Source organism: Nycticebus coucang, chromosome 9, assembly GCF_027406575.1.
Source record: "Nycticebus coucang isolate mNycCou1 chromosome 9, mNycCou1.pri, whole genome shotgun sequence".
Classification (NCBI taxonomy): Eukaryota; Metazoa; Chordata; class Mammalia; order Primates; family Lorisidae; genus Nycticebus; species Nycticebus coucang.
The window spans coordinates 123,751,308-123,772,970 of NC_069788.1; the positions used below are offsets into that span (position 1 = coordinate 123,751,308).

The following is a 21,663-nucleotide window of genomic DNA, read 5'->3' on the forward strand; positions in this document are numbered from 1 at the left end:
TTTGTCTAAAGTTTGGGAAGCCAACCAAATTGATGCATGCAATATAAATGCTGACATGACACACACCCTCTATAGATTCTTTTGTGTATTTTTTTTTGTTGTTGTTGTTTGTTTTGTTTTTTGAGACAGAGTCACACTCTGTGCCCTGGGATTGAGTGCTATGTGTCATAATAGCTCACAGCAACCTCAAACTCTTGGACACAAACGATCCTCATGCCTCAGCTTCCTAAGCAGCTGGGATTATAGACATCTGCCATAATGCCCTGTTAGTTTTCTTATTTTTTAGTGGGGACACCTCTTGCTCAGACTGGTCTCAAACTCCTGAGCTCAGGCAAGTCTTCCACCTCGGCCTCCCAGAGTGCTAGGATTACAGGTGTGAGTCACCTCACCTGGCCCTGCGTTTGTCATTTTTTAAAGGTACTGTGATAACTCAACCTCACCAGTACTCTCCATTTGAACTGCTGCTGTAACCTTTTGTTCACATGTTGTTTGACTTCCATTTTGCCTTGATCAAATCATGTCTGTAGGTGTCAGTTCTCACCTGTGAATGCCACTCATAGTAGAAAAAATCATGTATAGTAAATGTTATTCTCTTTAAATGTGTTGTTATGTAAAACACTGAATGAACTTATTTTTAAAAGGTCTACTTGAATGTGAGCTTTGGCCTAGTGCTGTCACCTCTTTATAAAACCCCAGGTAACACAAGTTAGCCTCTTTTTTGTCTCTGGTATTGTTTAGTTTTGTTTTTTGTTTGTTTGTTGAGACAGTCTCACTTTGTCACCTTTGGTAGAGTGCTGTGGCATCATAGCTCACAGCAACTTCAAAACCTTGGACTTAAGTGATTCTCTTGCCTCAGCCTCCCAAGTGCCCAACACAACGCCCAGCTGTTTTTAGAGATGGGGTCTCGCTGTAGCTAAGTCTGGTGTGGAACCTGTGAGCTTAGGCAGTCCACTGGCCTCAGCCTCCCAGAGTGCTGGGATCACAGGCGAGATAAAAGTATTTTTAAGCTTATTGGCGTCCTCTTCCTTTCTGGTTTGGGTGGGTAGGAGTCTGTCAGAAGTTTTGTTATTGTTGATAGTTTTTTGTTTGTTTTAATTTTATATAAACATAACCCTAGGCAGCTGTGTTTAGTATAGTAAGTAATCATAGGGAGATTTGACAGTGTTTCTCGTTGGGATTCAGTCTGTGTATTTTAGTATTTAGAGGATATGGTTTGGTACTTTGAAAATGAGAGGAGGCCGCCTCACTCCTAGCTGAGTGCCTGAGTGCCTGATGGCTCTGTCCTGGAGGTTATTAGCAACATCAAAGTTGGTTTCACTCTGGTGAAACTGACAGTATTAAGTTAAACAACTATGGTGGAAGTGTTTGTTTACACGTGTCTGGTGAGTAGGGTTTTCTTTAAAATCTGACGTAGGATAGGGATGTTTTAGGTAACCGGAGTTCTGGAAGAAAGCTGCTCCTCAAGTGAAACTTCTTGCTTTGCAGAAAAGTAACCAAAGTTGAGTGTCCTCTCAGGGGTCCTCAAACTTTTTAAACGGGGCCAGTTCATTGGCCCTCAGACCGTTGGAGGGCCAGACTATAGTTTAAAAAGAAAACTATGAACAAATTCCTATGCACACTGTACGTATCTTATTTTGAAGTAAAAAAACAAAACGGGAACAGATACAATCACACCGCCTCACGTGGCCTGCGGGCTGCAGTTTGAGGACCCCTGGGAGTGTCCTCTGTTTCTCTACTTTTCCTTTCTGAGAAAGCAGGTGTGAGACACAGCAAGAGAGGTTGAGTAATTCATCAACTTCTGAGCAACTCAAGTATCAATTGGTCATAGTCTTACAGTGGTCTGCGTAAGAGATCCTTGATGATTGGCTGATTTCATTCCTTAGGTTTGACACTGATTTACTCTAAGGAATGCTTGCCATGTACCCATTACTGTGCGGCATGCTCTGTGAAGAATACCGAAGAGAGTAAGATTACCCTGACCTTGGAGATAAATAAGCTGGACTTCACTGGATCTACAGTAGCCGTTCAGTAACATTGATGGGGGTGGGGGGCCGTGGATGAGACCTGGATAAGGTGAGGCCCAGTATAGGGTAAATGGATTTAGTAGTTCCAGTGGAAGTGCTGGAAATTGTTAAAAGTTAGAAAAGAAAGTTCAAATCGACAGGAATGGGCCACTGTGAATGTGAAGGGCAAAATGGAGGAGGAGCTCTGAGATTCCCTTCAATCCTGTCAAAATCATTTATGTGTGCACTTTGGCATTTTGGGGGGCAAAGAACTTGGACCTGAAGTTGCTGAAAAGATGCTGAAAAGAGTTTGATGTCCAAAAAAGATTGACCATTGCTATAGTAAGTTACCAACTTTTGGTGACTGAGAGGGTGGTGGGGCCTGTAGAGGAGAGAGGCAGTTTTATGGTAAAGCAAACCTTGTGGGAGGGAGAGTTGGACCGAGGGAATGCAGTGGCCTGCTTGTCGATCGCAGTGGCTTGAGTGACAATGAAGGGCAGGTGTTCTCTTATTCCCCCTTGTTTGAAGACTGGATTAATGAAGATATGAGAGACTAAAATGCCTGGTAGGGTTGTTCCTAGTGTTTACTTTCCATGAAAAAGTGCGTCTCATGAAGTGTTCTGTGCATGATCCTGTGTGGATCTGTGATAGTATTAAACTAGGACCTTGTCCTTAAGAAGTTTATGGTATGCAGTGCTTTCCTTTGGCTTTTTGTTCAGTTTGGATCTATGTATGATCAGTTATCTTTGATCTTTCTTGCGCAAAGAGAAACAGTTCTGTTAAAATGAACTTGAAGTAACTTAATTTCTGTCAGTTATGTTTCCTTTTAGAAAACAGAACTGCTGGGATTAAAGGGTTTAGAAAATAAAATCATATGGGCAGCGCCTATGGCTCAGTGAGTAGGGCGCCGGCCCTGGCCAAACTTAAACAAAAAAAAAAAAATAGATGGGCATTGTGGCAGGCACCTGTAATCCCAGCTACTTGGGAGGCTGAGGCAAGAGAATCACCTAAGTCCAAGAGCTGGAGGTTGCTGTGAGCTGTGGCACTACGGCACTCCACCGAGGGTGACAAAATGAGACTCTGTTTCTAAAAAGAAGAAAAGAAAATACAATCATAAATATATTGTACTTGTAATTAGGAATCACTCTCTACAACTGATTTTGTGTCTTTCAGGCAACTCTTGTGACTGTTCATTATGTGTATGTGTGTACAGTATGTACACACACAGCTTTATTTAAAATTCTGCTATTAATGCTCATTTTAAAAAATGACCCAGCAGCTTAGTGCTCTAAGATGAACTGCCCTCTCTATGGCTGATCATTTAAAAATACTTATTACATTGGGCTGCACCTGTGGTTCAAAGGAGTAGGCCCATATACCGGAGGTGGTGGGATCAAACCCGGCCCCCGCCAAAAACTGCAAAATATATATAAATACACACACACACACACACACACATACATACTGATTACATTTTAATTGGTCGGTTTTCATGTTTGTGTAATAGTTGTATTTCACAGAGTTGTCCAGAAAATGAAATTAATACATACATGTATAGGGTTGGACAATTAAGATCACAAACTTATCCTAGAAAAAGCGCTACATACTAAATTGCTAAATATCACTATGGTCACCATCAAAGTGGAAGCTATCCACTAATGCTAGCTCCTAACTCTTCAAAGCAGTTTTGGAACTGTTTTTCTGGAATGACCATCAGAGCTGTCATTATGTGAAGTCTGTCAATTAAGTTCACAGATTTGTCACCACACACTTACACACTTACAGTTTGCACAGCACTGTACAAACCAACTTGGTGAGGTTTCATAACCTTGGTGTATCCGTGTCTCACAGCTGTGTATGTATAGATGTGTGACAGTGTCTCGCTGAGTGGTGTTCGTTATTGTTGTTGCATGTTTTTGTGTGCTATATGGTGACAGCTCTGATGGTCATTCCAGAAAAAGAGTTCCAAAATTGCTTTGACTGGTGGGCGATGTGCTAGAGTTGGTGTGTAGTGTCCTACGGGGAGCATTTCAGGTTACTGAAGTGATATTCAGCAATGAAGTGTGTAGCACTTCTTCTCTTTCTTTCTTCCTTTCCTTTCCCTTTCCCTTTCCTTTCGTCTCACTCTATCACCCTTGGTAGAGTGCTGTGGCGTCACAAGTCACAGCAACCTCCAACTTCTGGGCTTAGATGATTCTCTTGCCTCAGCTTCCCGAGTAACTGGGACTACAGGTGCCCGCCAGAATGCCTGGCTATTTTTGTTGTTGTTGTTGCAGTTTGGCCGGGGCCGGGTTCGAACCCGCCACCCTCAGTATATGGAGCTGGTACCCTACCCACTGAGCCACAGGCACCGCCCATGCAGCAGTTTTTCTAGGATGAGTTTGAAAACTTAATTATGAGACCTCATGCATAATGAAACTCTTTAGATAGTATATAGCTACATGGTAAATGTTCAAAATATATTAATGGCTACATCATAAATAAAAATTTTGAAATTAACAACTGTCATTTTTCCCTTGCCCATGGGTGAATGTGGGGAGGTTGACTGCTCTTGTTATAAAAGGATTTACAATGAGGTGTCTTTAAATGGCAAAAATATCTCGTGCATACTTTTATATTTATTTATTTGAGACAGTGTCTCACTCTGTCACCCTTGGTAGAGTGCTATGTCATCAACTCTTGGCTCCAACTCTTGGGCTCAAGCAGTCCTCTTGCCTCAGCCCCCTGAGTATGTGGGACTATAGGCGCCTACCACAATGCCTGGCTATTTTTAGAGGTTGGGGGGGGCGGGTCTTGCTCTGGCTCAGGCTGGTCTTAAACCTGTGAGCTCAGGCGATCCACCCACCTTGGCTTCTCTGAGTGTTAGGATTACAGGCGTGAGCCACCTCCCTGGCCCTGTGCATTTTTTTAAATTTCAGAAGCATGTTTTATTTACATGCTTTGTTTTTGTACAGGTTGAGTCAAAGTTGCCCTTCACTCAGGTAGTGTGCACTGTACCCTGTAGATGTGAATTTACCCATCCTCTCCTTCCCCTTTCTCCCCATGCATTTATTTAAATGTTCAATTTATATATGTCTTTATTTAAAGTTGTGAAAGTTAAGTGCACTTAATACAAGGCCAATTCAGGTACTAACCAGACTAATCATTGAGGTTGTCGAGTGAGGGTTGAAAGTCACCTGCATTTAATTAAGACTTGGATTGATATGGTCTTGACTACTATTACTTTCTAGTTCTTTTTTATTGTTTGGCTTCCCATGTGTTTGTCTTTTTTTTTTTTTTTCATCTTTTTTTACTTGCTTTCTGATTTATTTCCTGTTCAGTTTTCAGTAATGGGTGTGGAGTAGGGCAAGAACTTAACCTTGGTGCCTGTTGTTTGAACCAGGAAGGAACATCTGCATCACAGGGCCTAGGCCTGAAGTTCCTACAGAGCTGCCTCCCCAGGGAGCCACTGAAATCCACACTCACCTAATTCCAGATCTGAAGATGTGCAGCTCCACACGGTTTGTGCATAATGAACATTTTAAGGCTAATTCACCCACAGTTTTCCAAATGCTTCCATTTATTTCTCCTTTTTTAAAACTGGTAATTATGGGAAAATCTAGCTGTGTACAGAAAGAGTGGTAATAAACCCTCGCTTAGCCACCATACAACTTCAACAATTTCTCGGCTCACTTTCAGTCTTGTCTGTTCTATACATCTAACCATTTCTTTCCTTATATTATTTTGAAGGAAATTCTTGACATCATGCTATTTAATCTAGAAGTATTTCAGGATGGAGCTCTAGGAGATCAGGAATTAAAAATGCAAGCACATATTTTGAGAACTTTTCCAGAAATGGAAAAAAAGTTTACACATGTGTTAATTTTTTACAATCTGTCTTACTCAAGATTCATTGATGGTGCATTTGGTTGATGGGTCTCTCAAGAGTCGTATATAAAAGTCAGTCTCTCTCTCTCAATTGGACTTTGTTTTGATGAAACCAGGGTTTTTTTGTTCTGTAATTTTCCACAATCTACATTTTGTTATTTTGTATCCCTCAGATGTGGTTTCACATAGTTCTCTGTCTCTTGTGTTTTATGTGAAGTTTTAGCTCACTCTAGCAGGGTTGTCCAACCTTTTTTCTTTCCTGCAGTACATTGGAGGAATAAGAGTTGTCTTGGGCTGTACCCAAAGCAAACACTACCAAAAGCTGATTAGCAAAATGAAAGGCTGTGCATATTTTTCATGATATCCAGCGCCACACATAAGCAAAAAAAGTCCTCACAAAATCAGCATGAGGCCTGTGGGCTGCAGCTTGGACACGCCTTCAAGTATCTAGCAAGTTAGAATTGATGTTGTTTTTTTTTTTTAAGTAAGCGTCTCTCCCACCCCATTAGGAGGCATGTAATGTCTGTGTTTCAGTTTTAGGATGTTAGCAGCTACTAATGATCAATGCCTAGATCCATTAATTTAGTGGAAGTTGCAAAATGGTCGTATCTACTTTCATTTTTTTCACTTATCACCTATTGTTCCTGATAGGTAAAACCTATCAGGAAATAAAATTTAAGGAATTTAATGGCTTTAAGTATGTTTTTAATTAGTACATCATAGCAGTGTGTTAAAATACAGTACACGATTTGGTGTTGAGACATGCAGTACAGTACATTGGGTAGTTGGTTACTGCAGAATGATGTCGGGCCCCTGAAGTTACTCTAATCAGGAGGTTGTTTCAGAGTGCTTACTGGCAGTTACTTCCCAGCTGGAAATAATAATTAAGGATTAGTATGTGCTCAAATTACTGTACACTTCCTTAATTGTATAATGTTACAAATAGCTGTTTTAAAGTCTGACCTGCTTCTGTTAAAGTTTTTAAAAATGAATTGATGTACAGGCTGGGTGGGTGGCTCACACCTATAATCCTAGCACTCTGGAGGCTGAGGCGGGTGAATTGCCTGAGCTCACATGTTCAAGACCAGCCTGAACCAGAGCCAGACCTTGTCTCTGAAAATAGCTGGGTGTTGTGGCAGGTGCCTGTAGTCTCAGCTGCTCGGAAGGCTGAGGCAAGGGGATGGCTTGAGCCCAAGACTTTGAGGTTGCTGTGAGCTGTGATGCCACACAGGGCATCTACTGAGGGTGACAAAGTGAGACACTGTCTCATAAAAAGCAAACAAAAACCCCCCCACCAAAACATGAATTGATGTGCTTAACTTTCATAAAGTTGTTCCTCCCCCCACCCCTACCCCCAGAGTCTTACTATGTTGCCCTCTGTAGAGTGCTGTGGCACCATAGCTCACAGCAACCTCAAACTCTTGGGCTTAAGCAGTTCTTTTGCCTCAGCCTCCCAAGTAGCTGGGAGTACAGGCACCCGCCACAATGCCTGGCTATTTTTTTGTTATTGTTGAAGTTGTTTAGCTGGGCCAGGGCGGGCTCGAACCTGTCACCCTTGGTGTATGTGGCTGGCGCCGTAACCATTGTGTTACAGGCGCCGAGCCTTAAAGTTGTTTCTTAAAGGTTTGATTTGGAATCAAGAAATAATAGTCTAAAATATGTCTGCTTAGTATAGTTGGATTTGGTATTATTTATTGAAGACTTTTGTTTCAAAATTGAGTATTGGGGGGTTAAAATTGTAAAAGGGAGGTTTGGAAAATAATCTGTGTGCATTTTTTGATTTACAGTAAAGTCTCATTTTATAACTGCTGCGTTTTATATTGGAGTATGAGGTCTGGGACCCACTTGGTCTTTTTGAGGACCTTCTAAATAGTCTTCTATTAATGTTTATAATATGATATTTTGTTTCTGGGAAGAATTAATACGTTTAAGAAAAAAACTCATTCTCTTCATAAGTATTTCATTTAAAGCGAGTAGCTGAAGATGGTAGTTTGCTCAGCTTAATGAAGTTCATAAGAATATCTGTGGTGGGGTTAATAGGGGAGATTTTCTTCCGCAAATCTAAAGGTAACTAGATACTTAACTTTTGTCCCTTCACCCATTTTTGTTCCCTTTTTTCTTTATTCACTTCAGATGTTGTTCAAGGTTAGTGCTCTTGCGGTGAGCAGATTTCCCTCTTAATACCCAAACCTAAGCAAGATTGAGTTGATTCTTCACTTTCACAGTATCTCCAATTGAATAAACCTGATTTTCACATTTCTTTGGGGGATTTTCTGAGTTCCCTTTCAAAATGCACTTGTACTTTTGGACATATAAGCCATAAATGGACATATAAGACAAAGCAATAGATCAGGAAATAAGGTTTGTTTCTCAGCAGTTTGTCAGGTGGATCTTCAAGTTATTTTTAAAGTAACATTTTTGAAAATGATGGTGTGACAGTGGAAACACCCTCATGTTGCCATCTGATCTTTGATAAACCAAACAGAAGGATGGGGGAAAGAAATCCCTATTTGCTGGGAGAACTGGTTAGCCATGTATGTGTAAAAGACTTCTTACCACTTAGAAAAATTGGCTCATGCAAGATAAAAGATTTAAATATAAGACACGAAATGATAAAAACTCTAGAAGAGGGTGGTGCCTGTTGCTCAGTGGGTAGGGAGCCAGCCCCATAGGGTGGTGGGTTCAAACCCGGTCCCGGCCAAACTGCAACAAAAAAATATCAAGGCATTGTGGCAGGCGCCTGTGGTCCCAGCTACTCTGGAGGCTGAAGCAAGAGAATTGCCTAGGCCCAGGAGTTGGAGGTTGCTGTGAGCTGTGTGATGCCACGGCACTCTACTGAGGGCAATAAAGTGAGACTCTGTCTCTACAAAAAAACCCAAAAAAACCTCTAGAAGAAAATGTGGGGGAAAAGTCTCAATGATATAGGCCTGGAGAAAGATTTATGAAAAAGACCCCATTGGCAATTTCATCAACATCAAAAATAAACAAATGGGGGCAACGCCTGTGGCTCAGTGAGTAGGATGCTGGCCCCATATAGCGAGGGTGGTGGGTTTGAACCCGGCCCCGGCCAAACTGCAACAAAAAAATAGCTAGGCTTTGTGGTGGGAGCCTATAGTCCCAGCTACTTGGGAGGCTGAGGAAAGAGAATTGCCTAAGCCCAAGAGCTAGAGGTTGCTGTGAGCTGTGATGCCAGGGCGACAAAGTGAGACTGTCTCTAAAAAAAATTAAATAAACTAAAAATAAACAAATGGGACCTGATCAAGCTTAAAAGCTTCTGCACAGCTAAGGATGCAATAAATAAACTAAATAGACAACCTTCAGAATGGGAAAAGATACTCAAATGTTACAAGGCTGACAAAGGGCCAATAACCAGAATCTATAGGTCAAGCAAATCAACCAAAAAACTCAAACAACCCAGTTAATCACTCACTGGGCAAGATGAATGAACAGAACCTTCTCCCAAGAAGACAGAAGGATGGCCAAAAACATATGAAAAATGCTCATTGTCCCCTAATCATCAGAGAAATGCAAATCAGAACCTAACCCCAGTGAGAAGGGCCCACATCACAAAGTCCCAAAGCTGCAGATGCTGGTGAGGGTGCAGAGGTAAGGGAACACTTATGCACTGTTGGTGTGACTGCAAAATAATACAGCCTATGTGGAAAGAACTATGGAGAAGCCTCAACTCAAATTAGACTTACCATTTGATCCTGTAATTCTACTACTAGGCTTCTACCTAGAATAAAAAAAAAATCATTTTGCCATAAAGATATTTGCCCTTGAATGTTTATCCCAGCTCGGTTCACAATTGCAAAGGTGTGGAAACGACCCAAGTACCCATCAACCCATGAATGGATTATTAAACTGTGGTGTACGTATACCATGGGATACTACTCAGCCATAAAAAGATGGAGACTTTACATCTTTTTTATTTGCCTGGATAGAACTGGAGAACATTCTCCTTAGTAAAGTAGTTCAAGAATGGAGAAACATGTACTCAATACTAATTTAGAAACTAGTTGATGAACAAGTACAGACCCACATGAGAGAAAAACACAAATTCAAGAAGTGGGGAGGGGCTCAGTAAGCTCCCACCTGACGGGTACAGCATAGGGCATGTGGCACGCTTCCTGGGTGAAGTACTGAAGTGCAACTTGGACTTTTCCTAACAAATGCAAACAGTATAAAGTAATCATTTGTAACCTCATATTAATCTGAAAGAATAAAAAAGCACGGTGTGACAAATCCTTTTAAGGAATAGGAGTTTTCTTTCTTTTATTTTTTTTTGAGACAGTCTCAATCTGTCACCCTCAGTAGAGTGCTGTAGCTTCACAGCTCACAGCAACCTCAACTCTTGGGCTTAAGCGATTCTCTTGCCTCAGCCTCCCAAGTAGCTGGGACTACAGGAGCCCGCCATAGTGCTGGCTATTTTTTGGTTGTAGTTGTCATTGTTGTTTGGCAGGCCCGGGCTGGATTCAAACCCGCCAGCTCTGGTGTATGTAGCTGGCGCCCTAGCCGCTTGAGCTACAGGCACCGAGCCAGGAGTTCCATTTTCTAGTGCTTCATTTTGGTACTGTTCTGTCTTGGATCCAACACAAAGCTAGAGTGATAACCCTCACTGTTTTAAAAAAATTTCGTTTTGTTACTCTGTCACCCTGGGTAGAGTACTGTGGCATCACAGCTCACAGCAACCTCCAAGTCTTGGGCTCAAGCCATCCCCTTGCCTCAGCCTCCTGAGTAGCTAGACTACTGGCACCCACTTCTATGCCCGGCTAGTTTTTCTATTTTTAGTAGAGAGGAGGTCTTTCTCTTGCTCAGGCTGGTCTCAAACTCCTGAGCTCAAGGGATCCTCCCACCTTGACCTGCCAGAGTGCTGGGATTATAGGTGTGAGCCACCATGCCAGGCCCATCCTATATTTTTCAAGGTAATCTCAATTTGTATTTTGTTCCATTGTTCAACAGACTTAGTTTTAAATTTAGATATGTGGGTCATGGCAAAGTTTTGAAACAGCTCTGTTATGGTCTATTATTTTGCTTCCAAGAAACACAGCCAATGGTGTCCTTTTTGACTCACCTGTGCAGGTTTCAACTGGCTTGGGTTATCAGAGTTGCTGGGAGGCTTGTTTCTATCTGTGCAGATTTTATATGTCTTGATTTTTATGTATCTCAATTTTCATAACGACCCACGTAGTAAGTGGCCCCTTAGACTAGTGCTCTTCAACCTGACTGCAGGGAGCCTGACAAGCTTTAGAGGAGGGATTTTGAATGTCCTGAGACAATAATGTTGGACTTTGTAGATGAGTGCTGTTTCCTTATGAAAATTTTAGAGTATTTGCTGACTGGGAAAAAAAGGTTAATAAGCACTGTACTTTGTATAAAGGAGATTTTCATTAATAGGAATGATAATATTCCCCCTTTCCAGACATTTCTGCAGTAAGTTAGATTATCCACTTTAGTTTTATTACTGGAGTAGTGAGCTTTTGAGTCACTTGGGCATTCTCTTGTACTGACTTGGATTATGGAGTGCTCAGATCCAAACAGAAACAGCAAACTTAACTAGCAAAGTTCTTACATTTACTTCATAGTTTTGGGTTGAATTTTGGCCCCTTCCCCAATTCATATGTTGAAGCCCTAACCTCTAGTCCAGTGTTTTTTTCAACCATTTTTTTTTTTTTTTTTAAATCTCAGGGCACACTTGAACCTATAGTTAAACTTCTTATGTTGATCAAAAAAAGAGAATAAAAAAATACATACTTGCTGTGTTTTGAACTTCTCTTGAAAATAATTGAATTATTGGTCTTAAACTTTTTCGCAGTTGAAAATCACTGATCTAATCACCTGGAATTCAACAGAATTTGGAGAAAAGGTCTTCAAAGAGATGATTAAATTAGAATGGGGCTGTTAGGGTGAGCCCCAGTCCAATCTGGTCTGTGTCCTTGTTGCAGGAAGACAAGGCCCAGTGGAGAGAAAGAACACCTTGTTTAAATGAGCGGCTTTACTTCAGCCAGTCAGCGAGGGGTGGCACAGAAGAATCCAAAATGGCTGTGCTCCCTGAATGGCTCATTCATCTTTTTATCCCCAGTCAAAAAGTGCCAGCCTAGGGCGGCGCCTGTGGCTCAAAAGAGTAGGGCACTGGCCCTATATGCCGGAGTTGGCAGGTTCAAACCCAGCCCCAGCCAAAAACTGCAAAAAAAAAAAAGTGCCAGCCCATGGGTACCTTTCTCATTGGTCAATTTGAATGAAGTTGGAGAATACAAAAGAGGCATGAGGGGCATTTGTGCACCAAGGAAGGTGGAGTGTAAGGACTTAATGAGCAAAGGGCCATCTTCCCAGGAGAGGCCTGGGGGAGAAACTAGACCTGCAGTAGCTTCATCTTGGACTTCCAGCCTTTGGAAATGTGAGAAATAAATTTTTGTTATGTGTGGTACTTTTGGTATGCTTTAGTGACTTAAATACACTCATGATAAAGTAGCAGTTGAGTGATAAAAGTATAGGAAGGTGACTGCTTCTCGTGGCCCCAGCCTCACATGGTCCACTATCCAAAACAGTTGACAGGACCTAGAAAATCTAGATATAACAAATGTTAATTCCTGGTGTTACTCTTTTATTAATTGTTTAGCATTTTACAGTTTCTCATTTGCCTATTTTAATATCATTCTCTTCTGTTCTTTTTTTTTTTTTTTTTTGTAGAGACAGAGTTTCACTTTACTGCCCTCGGTAGAGTGCCATGGCATCACATGGCTCACAGCAAACCTCCAGCTCTTGGGCTTAAGCGATTCTCCTGCCTCAGCCTCCCGAGCAGCTGGGACTACAGGCGCCCACCACAATGCCTGGCTATTTTTTTGTTGCAGTTTGGCCGGGGCTGGGTCCGAACCCACCACCCTTGGTATATGGGGCCGGCACCCCACTCACTGAGCCACAGGCACCGCCCCTCTTCTGTTCTTTTTCTTGTTCTATTTTGACTAATTTTTGTAAATTGGCACTGCAGTAGTCTCAGTGTATTCTCCATCGTGTAGAGAGGTATATTTGGTATATTCTAACTTTTGAAACCACCCTTACAAATTGGTAAAGGGATATGAGGCAGAAGCTAGAGCAAGGGCCCCCAAAACTCTGTGAAGGAGCAGGCCTAGCTAAAACAGTGATAGGTAGCCACTGTCCCCTCGTCTACCTGATAACACCCCCTGTCCCCTCCTTTACTGGATAACCCCCCACTGTCTCCTTGTTTGCTTGTCTGTAATTGCTACTCTAGACAGCACAGGTGGTAGCTGTAAAGATTTTTAACTTTTCTCCATAAATACCATCACCTGTTTGGAACCTGGGGGTAGTTTTAGAGATACCTTCCGGGTCCTGCATTCCAGTGGACTGATAGACCCCTGCAAACCAAGGAACTAACCCAGCTGGTCTTGGTCCCTCCACCTAAGGAACGGCATCCCGGTAACTGACCCACCCAGACAGTGGCCCACACCCAAAGACTGATGATTCTACCCCCAAACTAGCCAATCAGCAGACCCTGATTGCCCACCCCTCTGCCCACCAAACTGTCTTTGATATGCTGTCCCCCATTTCTTGGGGAGGTGGATTTGAGAGAATGCTCCTTCTCCCTGCTTAGCACTTTGCAGAACAAACCTGTTCTCTTCTGTGAACCCTGCTGTCTCTGGACATGTCTTCCTCTGGAGGAGAAGCACTTGGCTGGGCGGCAACACTTCATTCTTTCATAATGTCATCAGTTCTCACTCCTCTGTTCCATTCTGTCTCATAATTAAGTTTTGAAGTTTTTCTTTACCAAAAACAAAATTTGAATGTTTGTAATGAGGTCTGCTTTTATCACTAAGTTTATTTCAATTCATTGGGAAGTTTTAGATTTGGAAATGAACAAAAGAGGGATTACTGTGTATTTCTCAAGTTTACTTGAGGGTAGAAATGCCTGTAGTTTGTTCATGCTGAAGCCCTGGGGCCTAGCCCAGTGCCTGGCGCTTAAAAGGGAACGTAAATGTTTGATAAATGAATGAATTAATTTTAACTAAGGTATTGCAAGGGTAGGGGGGAATCTTGCCCTTTTCTTTTCCCTAAAAGTTCACCAAAAGATAAACTCACAAATTAAAGCAGATTATAAAGAAAGAATTTCTCATGCACCTGGGAGAAATCACAGAGTGATAATATTCCAGAGGAGTTCAGACATCTTTATAGAGGCCTTTCAGAGGGGAGGAGACGCTGTGGAGTATAGGGAGTACAGTTGCTAGGGAGGACAAACGGATGGGGAGAGATAGATTGATTTATAGAGTAACCCAGGAGACAGGTGTTTATGACCTAGATGATTTGGGCCAGGTCCACCTATATTCCCGACCCTCATTCCTAAGGAAGGGGGAAGCGGACTCAGTTGTCCCCTTTGATTCTCTGGTCAGGCCAGTGCAGTGTGTGCAGATGGGAGGAGGGCCACCTCCAGTGTTTCTTGACTTTGGCCTTCAATTTGAAATAATTCTTTATTTCGGGCACTCATATTTTGGAGTAAAATTTCCTTAGCTCCTTCAGTATCAAACTTGAGGTATCCAAAATTGAATCCATAGCCCCAGTCCTTTTTTTTTTTTTTTGTAGAGACAGAGTCTCACTTTATCGCCCTCGGTAGAGTGCCATGGCATCACACAGCTCACAGCAACCTCCAACTCCTGGGCTTAAGCGATTCTCTTGCCTCAGCCTCCAGAGCAGCTGGGACTACAAGCGCCCGCCACAACGCCCGGCTATTTTTTTTGTTGCAGTTTGGCCGGGGCCGGGTTTGAACCCGCCACCCTCGGTATATGGGGCCGGCACCCTACTGACTGAGCCACAGGTGCCGCCCAGCCCCAGTCCTTTTATTACTTGAGGGTGAGCTGGCTGAGGGGTCCCCCTCCATGACCCCTCTGTGTTCCTTCCTCACTGCACTTTCTCACTGTGGTTCCTGATCACTGCGTGTCCAGACTCCGCCATGCTGCCCTGTGGTCTTTGCAAGGCTCTTAACCTACCTCTGCTTTGGTCTCATGTACAGTAGGAGATGAGAGTCTTCACTTCTAAGGATTTTTGTGGGTGTTAAGCTTAGAATAGTGCCTGGTACATAGTAAAGGTTTGAGAGGTGTTAGAGCTATTGTTCTAGAACAAAAACAAAGTGTTATCACTTATGTATACCTTTTAAGTCTAGCTTGATTTCTTGGTTTCTTTCCTTGGGCAGAAAAACAATTCTCCACATTAAACAAAACCCTGGCCATAAAACTACCAGTCTTGCTGTTAGCAGTGAAGATTAGCACTGTCTACTCAGACTCAGGAATTCCATTTCTGGAAATCTTTTGCAAGGATTTGTAAGGATACCTTTAAATGCATAAGAGACTGTATATCTATGAAGATGTTATATTATAATGTCCGTGGTTAAATTCATTCTGAATTTACACATTTACAGATGGGTTTGAAGACCATAACATGGAAAATACTTGTGATAAAAAGCACAATATTGTATACACATTTTGATTACAACTGTGTCAAGTAGTATGTGCTCACGTTCAAGGCATTTTCTTAGAGCAGGACTTGTAAGGACTCCTCTAATCTCCTGACTTTTTTTCTCCCTCAGAATCTGGATTCATGTGAAGCTGGTTTTAAAAGCTCCGATTTTAACCTTGCAATTAGGTGTTCTGTATACCTGGTTATAAACCCTTGCCTCTGATATATGGCTTTAGGAATTTAGGTTTAGTCAAAATCTGTGGAATGGCTGTGGGTTTGCAAAGATGAAAGTCCCTCCATGTGCTTAAGGGATAGTTTACAAGAGGGATAAGACAAGCACACAACCCCAGTATATTCTTCACTAGGTAACCTTTCCAGTGTGGGCCCCTTGGTGCCTGATGATTGATTATTTTTGTATTGTGGATGTATTACTTTGTGTCTACTCACAGATGATAAAGGATTTTTCTATTGTGCACTATCAACCACCCAACCTTCCTGAGGCAGAATTCAGAGGTTCCATGAAAAGGCTGTAGCAAATATTCCCTAAAAACAAAAATGGAAGCCTGGGCAACAGAGCCAGACCCCATCTCTCTCTTTCTCTCTCTTTTTTTTTTTTTTTGTAGAGACAGAGTTTCACTTTATTGCCCTCGGTAGAGTGCCACGGCATCACACAGCTCACGCAACCTCCAACTCCTGGGCTTAGGCGATTCTCCTGCCTCAGCCTCCCGAGTAGCTGGGACTACAGGCGCCCGCCACAACGCCCGGCTATTTTTTTGTTGCAGTTTGGCCGGGGCTGGGTTTGAACCCGCCACCCTCGGCATATGGGGCCGGCGCCCTGTTCACTGAGCCACAGGTGCCGCCCTTTCTCTCTCTTTTTTAACATAGTCACACTCCGTTGCCCAGGCTAGAGTGCTATGGCAATCAGGCTAGCTCATAGCAACCTCAAACTCCTGGATTCAAGCAGTCCTCTGCCTCAGCCTCCTAGGATCCCAGGCCTGAGCCACCACACCTGGCCAAGACTCCATCTCTTAAATAAAAAGAAAAGGTTTTTAAAAAATTAGCTGGGCTAGCTCAGCAGGTGTCACAGTGGTTACAGCGCCGGCCAGAGACACTGAGGCTGGTGGATTCAAACCTGGCCTGGGCCAGCTCAACGACAACTGCAACAAAATAGCCGGTGTTATGGTTGGATGCCTATAGTCCCAGCTACTTGGTAGGCTGAAGCAAGAGAATCACTTAAGCCCAAGAATTTGAGGTTACTGTGAGCTGTGATGCCATGGCACTCTACTGACAGCAACATAGTGAGACTCTGTCTCAGAAAAAAAAAAAAAAATTAGCTGGGCTCTCTGTGCCATGAGCAAGCAGATCAGGAGGCAGAGGCAGGAGGATGACTTGAGCCCAGCAGTTTGAGGTTGCTGTGAGCTGGGACCGCACTGCAGCACTCTACCCAGGGCGATAGAGGTAGACATTATGTCTTAGAAAGAAAAAGTGTGAACTCCCTCTCTGAAAAAGTCATCCTCCAATAATTTGGAGCTAAGTTAGAGAAATACTATCTTTTCTAATCCATAGTTGCTTTTGTTCTTATTTTTTAAGGAGTTCTGAGAGGTTTCTGTTGCTGCTCAAAGGCATATTAGGGGAGGTGAGAGCCCTGTTCCTCTTTGCCTATATCCACACCCTCCTGGTTTTGGCACTTTTTCCAGTGAAATAGCCATGGAAGCAGTTTTTTGGGGGGGGCGGGGGAACAGAGCCTCAAGTTGTCACCCTGGGTAGAGTTGCCATAGCATCAGAGCTCACAGCAACCTCCAACTCCTGGGCTCCAGCGATTCTCCTGGCTCCACCTCCCAAGTAGCTGGGAATGCAGGCGCCCGCCACAGTGCCCAGCTATATTTTTGTTGTTGTTGCAGTTGTCATTGTTGTTTGGCAGGCCTGGCCTGGATTCGAACCCTCCAGCTCAGGTGTATGTGGCTGGCGCCTTAGCTGCTTGAGCCACAGGCACGGAGCCCATGAAAGCAGCTTTTACAAACTTTTAGATGTGTGTGGCATATATGAATGTGATATGTCTACTTTTATGCATCATAGTTCTGTAGGTTTAACATGCACTTAAAAGGTGACCTAATTTGAAAGAAAAAGCTCTTTAATTTTATGTGTGTCATAATTGAACCTAGGTTTTTGATATGCCTTCTTTTGTAATGGGGAAAAGTATAGATTCAGGAGACACAATTTTCTTTTCTTTTTTTTTTTTTTATTGTTGGGGATTCATTGAGGGTACAATAAGCCAGGTTACACTGATTGCAATTGTTAGGTAAAGTCCCTCTTGCAATCATGTCTTGCCCCTATAAAGTGTGACACACACCAAGGCCCCACCCCTCTCCCTCCGTCCCTCTTTCTGCTTTTCCTCCCCCCCCATAACCTTAATTGTCATTAATTGTCCTCATATCAAAATTGAATACATAGGATTCATGCTTCTCCATTCTTGTGATGCTTTACTAAGAATAATGTCTTCCACTTCCATCCAGGTTAATACGAAGGATGTAAAGTCTCCATTTTTTTTAATAGCTGAATAGTGTTCCATGGTATACATATACCACAGCTTGTTAATCCATTCCTGGGTTGGTGGGCATTTAGGCTGTTTCCACATTTTGGCGATTGTAAATTGAGCTGCAACAAACAGTCTAGTACAAGTGTCCTTATGATAAAAGGATTTTTTTCCTTCTGGGTAGATGCCCAGTAATGGGATTGCAGGATCAAATGGGAGGTCTAGCTTGAGTGCTTTGAGGTTTCTCCATACTTCCTTCCAGAAAGGTTGTACTAGTTTGCAGTCCCACCAGCAGTGTAAAAGTGTTCCCTTCTCTCCACATCCACGCCAGCATCTGCAGTTTTGAGATTTTGTGATGTGGGCCATTCTCACTGGGGTTAGTTGGTACCTCAGGGTGGTTTTGATTTGCATTTCTCTAATATATAGAGATGATGAACATTTTTTCATGTTTGTTAGCCATTCGTCTGTCATCTTTAGAGAGGGTTCTATTCATGTCTCTTGCCCACTGATATATGGGATTGTTGGCTTTTTTCATGTGGATTAATTTGAGTTCTCTATAGATCCTAGTTATCAAGCTATTGTCTAATTGAAAATACGCAAATATCCTTTCCCATTGTGTAGGTTGTCTCTTTGCTTTGGTTATTGTCTCCTTAGCTGTACAGAAGCTTTTCAGTTTGATGAAGTCCCATTTGTTTATTTTTTTTGTTGTTGCAATTGCCATGGCAGCCTTCTTCATGAAGTCTTTCCCCAGGCCAAGGTCTTCCAGTGTTTTTCCTGTGCTTTCTTTGAGGATTTTTATTGTTTCATGCCTTAAATTTAAGTCCTTTATCCATCTTGAATCAATTTTTGTGAGTGGGGAAAGGTGTGGGTGGGTCCAGTTTCAGTTTTTTACATGTAGACATCCAGTTCTCTCAACACCATTTATTGAATAGGGAGTCTTTCCCCCAAGGTATGTTCTTGTTTGGTTTATCGGAGATTAGGTGGTTGTAAGATGTTAGTTTCATTTCTTGGTTTTCAATTTGATTCCAAGTGTCTATGTCTCTATTTTTGTGCCAGTACCATGCTGTCTTGACCACTATGGCTTTGTAGTACAGACTAAAATCTGGTATGCTGATGCCCCCAGCTTTATTACTAAGAACTGCCTTAGCTATATGGGGTTTTTTCTGGTTCCATACAAAACGCAGAATCATTTTTTCCAAATCTTGAAAGTACGATGTTGGTATTTTGATAGGAATGGCATTGAATAGGTAGATTGTTTTGGGAAGTATAGACATTTTAACAATATTGATTCTTCCCATCCATGAGCATGGTATGTTCTTCCATTTGTTAATATCCTCTGCTATTTCCTTTTTTAGGATTTCATAATTTTCTTTATAGAGGTCCTTCACCTCCTTCGTTAGGTATATTCCTAGGTATTTCATTTTCTTTGAAACTGTGGTGAAGGGAGTTAATTAGCTTCTCATCTTAACTGTTAGTGGTGTATACAAAGGCTACTGACTTGTGGACATTGATTTTATATCCTGAAACATTACTGTATTTTTTGATGACTTCTAGGAGTCTTGTGGTTGAGTCTTTGGGATTCTCTAAGTATAAGATCATGTTGTTAGCAAAGACGGAGAGTTTGACCACCTCTGCTCCCATTTGGATTCCCTTTATTTCCTTGTCTTGCCTAATTGTATTGGCTAGAACTTCCAGCACTGTGTTGAATAGTAAAGGGGACAGAGGACAACCTTATCTGGTTCCAGTTCTAAGAGGAAAAGCTTTCAGTTTTACTCCATTCAGTAAAATATTAGCTGTGGGTTTGTCATATATAGCTTCAATCAGTTTTAGAAATGTGCCACCTAAGCCTATACTCTTCAGTGTTCTAATTAGAAAAGGATGCTGGATTTTATCAAATGCTTTTTCTGCATCTATTGAGAGGATCATATGATCTTTATTTTTCCCTCTGTTAATATGGTGGATAATGTTTATGGACTTACGTATGTTAAACCAGCCTTGCATCCCTGGGATAAAGCCTACTTGATCATGATGAATGACTTTTTTGATGATGAGCTGTAATCTATTGGCTAGGATTTTGTTGAGAATTTTTGCCATCTATATTCATGAGTGAGATTGGTCTGAAATTCTCCTTTTTGTTTGGGTCTTTTCCTGGTTTTGGTATCAGGGTGATGTTTGCTACATAGAATGTGTTGGGGAAGATTCCTTCTTCCTCAATTTTTTGGAATAATTTCTGCAGTACAAGAATAAGCTGCTCCTTGAAGGTTTGATAGAATTCTGGTGTGAAGCCATCTGGACCAGGGCATTTTTTGGTTGGAAGATTTTTTATTGTTTCTTTGATCTCAGTGCTTGAAATTGGTCTGTTCAGGAGCTCTATTTCTTCCTGGCTAAGTCTAGGGAGAGGGTGTGAGTCCAAATATTGATCCATTTCTTTCACACTGTCAAATTTCTGGACATAGAGTTTCTGGTAGTATTCAGAGATGATCTCTTGTATCTCTGTGGGATCAGTTGTTATTTCCCCTTTATCATTTCTGATTGAGGTTACTAGAGATTTTACTTTTCTATTTCTTGTGAGTCTGGCCAATGGTTTACTATTTTATTTATTTTTTTACTGAACTTACAGTTGCGGGCGGGTTTAGACCCATGGAACACACGTGACCACTTGCCGGTTTTCCACTGTTTTAGTCCTTCTCTTGGGTTCCAGAAGTCTCTCGCTGACTCCCTGTATCCTCACAGGGATGATGATAGGCAGATCCCACCAGCCAGAGATACCTGGAGTCTTATCTCCCCAGAGTCATGGTGCCCAGATGCAAGGAAGCTGTTACTCGGCCGCCATCTTGCTCTCTCCCACAATTTTCTATCTAATTGTAATCTTTTTTTTTTTCTTTGTAGAGACAGAGTCTCACTGTATCGCTCTCGGTAGAGTGCCGTGGCGTCACACGGCTCACAGCAACCTCTAACTCTTGGGCTTATGCGATTCTCTTGCCTCAGCTGCCCAAGCAGCTGGAACTACAGGCGCCCACCACAACGCCCGGCTATTTTTTTGTTGCAGTTTGGCCGAGGCTGGTTTGAACCCGCCACCCTTGGCATATGGGGCCAGTGCCCTACTCACTGAGTCACAGGTGCCGCCCCTATCTAATTGTAATCTTAATTTTACCACAACGTAGCTGGGGGCTTTAACATTTTACTTCCACTTCTTCCTAGTAGAATCACAGATTTCAACAAAAACCAAGCAAGGATTTCATCATATATACATACCGTACTTTGCTGAAGTTGCTAATCATTTGTATAATGTTGCAGTGAAGAAATCTTTCATAAGATCATTTCTGGGACCAGCCTGAGCAAGAGTGAGACCGCATCTCTAAAAATAGCCGGGCCTTGTGACCAGCGCCTGTAGTCCCAGCTACTTGGGAGGCTGAGGCAAGAGAATCTCTTGAGGCCAAGAATTTGAGGCTTATGACACACCATGGCCCTCTACCAAGGGCGACAAATGTGAGCCTGTCTCAGCAACAACAAAAAAAGATGGTTTCTAGAAGCGTTTATGTTTTCTTTAAGGAAATGATGAATCTATTTACTGTATACGTTTTTTTTCTGAAGGTATAGTGGGGAAGGGTCCTTCATATGCTATTCTTATTCCTCTGATTTTTATAAACAATGGCTGTTATATTAATAAATGACTCCTTTTTGGAATTAGTGTTCTTGTCTTTAACTGAAGCAGAAACAGGAAATGTCTTATCTTCTAACTTGTTTTGATAGGCAGGGCTGGAGACTAACAAGAAAGGACACCCTGCATCTGCCTTT

At 42.2% G+C, this 21,663-nt stretch overlaps 1 protein-coding gene across 4 annotated transcripts in view; it reads left to right on the plus strand.

Moving 5' to 3' along the window:
* Positions 1–21,663, plus strand: part of FBXO34 (F-box protein 34) — a 110,373-nt gene that overhangs the window by 81,733 nt on the left and 6,977 nt on the right. Inside the window, exon 3 of one of the 4 annotated variants that reach the window (XM_053601999.1) lies at positions 5,386–5,503. The exons of 2 other annotated variants lie outside the window; for them this stretch is intronic. In XM_053601999.1, the coding sequence (XP_053457974.1) occupies positions 5,386–5,503 (118 nt within the window). The remainder of the gene's footprint in view (positions 1–5,385; positions 5,504–21,663) is intronic. One more of the 4 variants, XM_053602003.1, reaches the window with a different exon arrangement.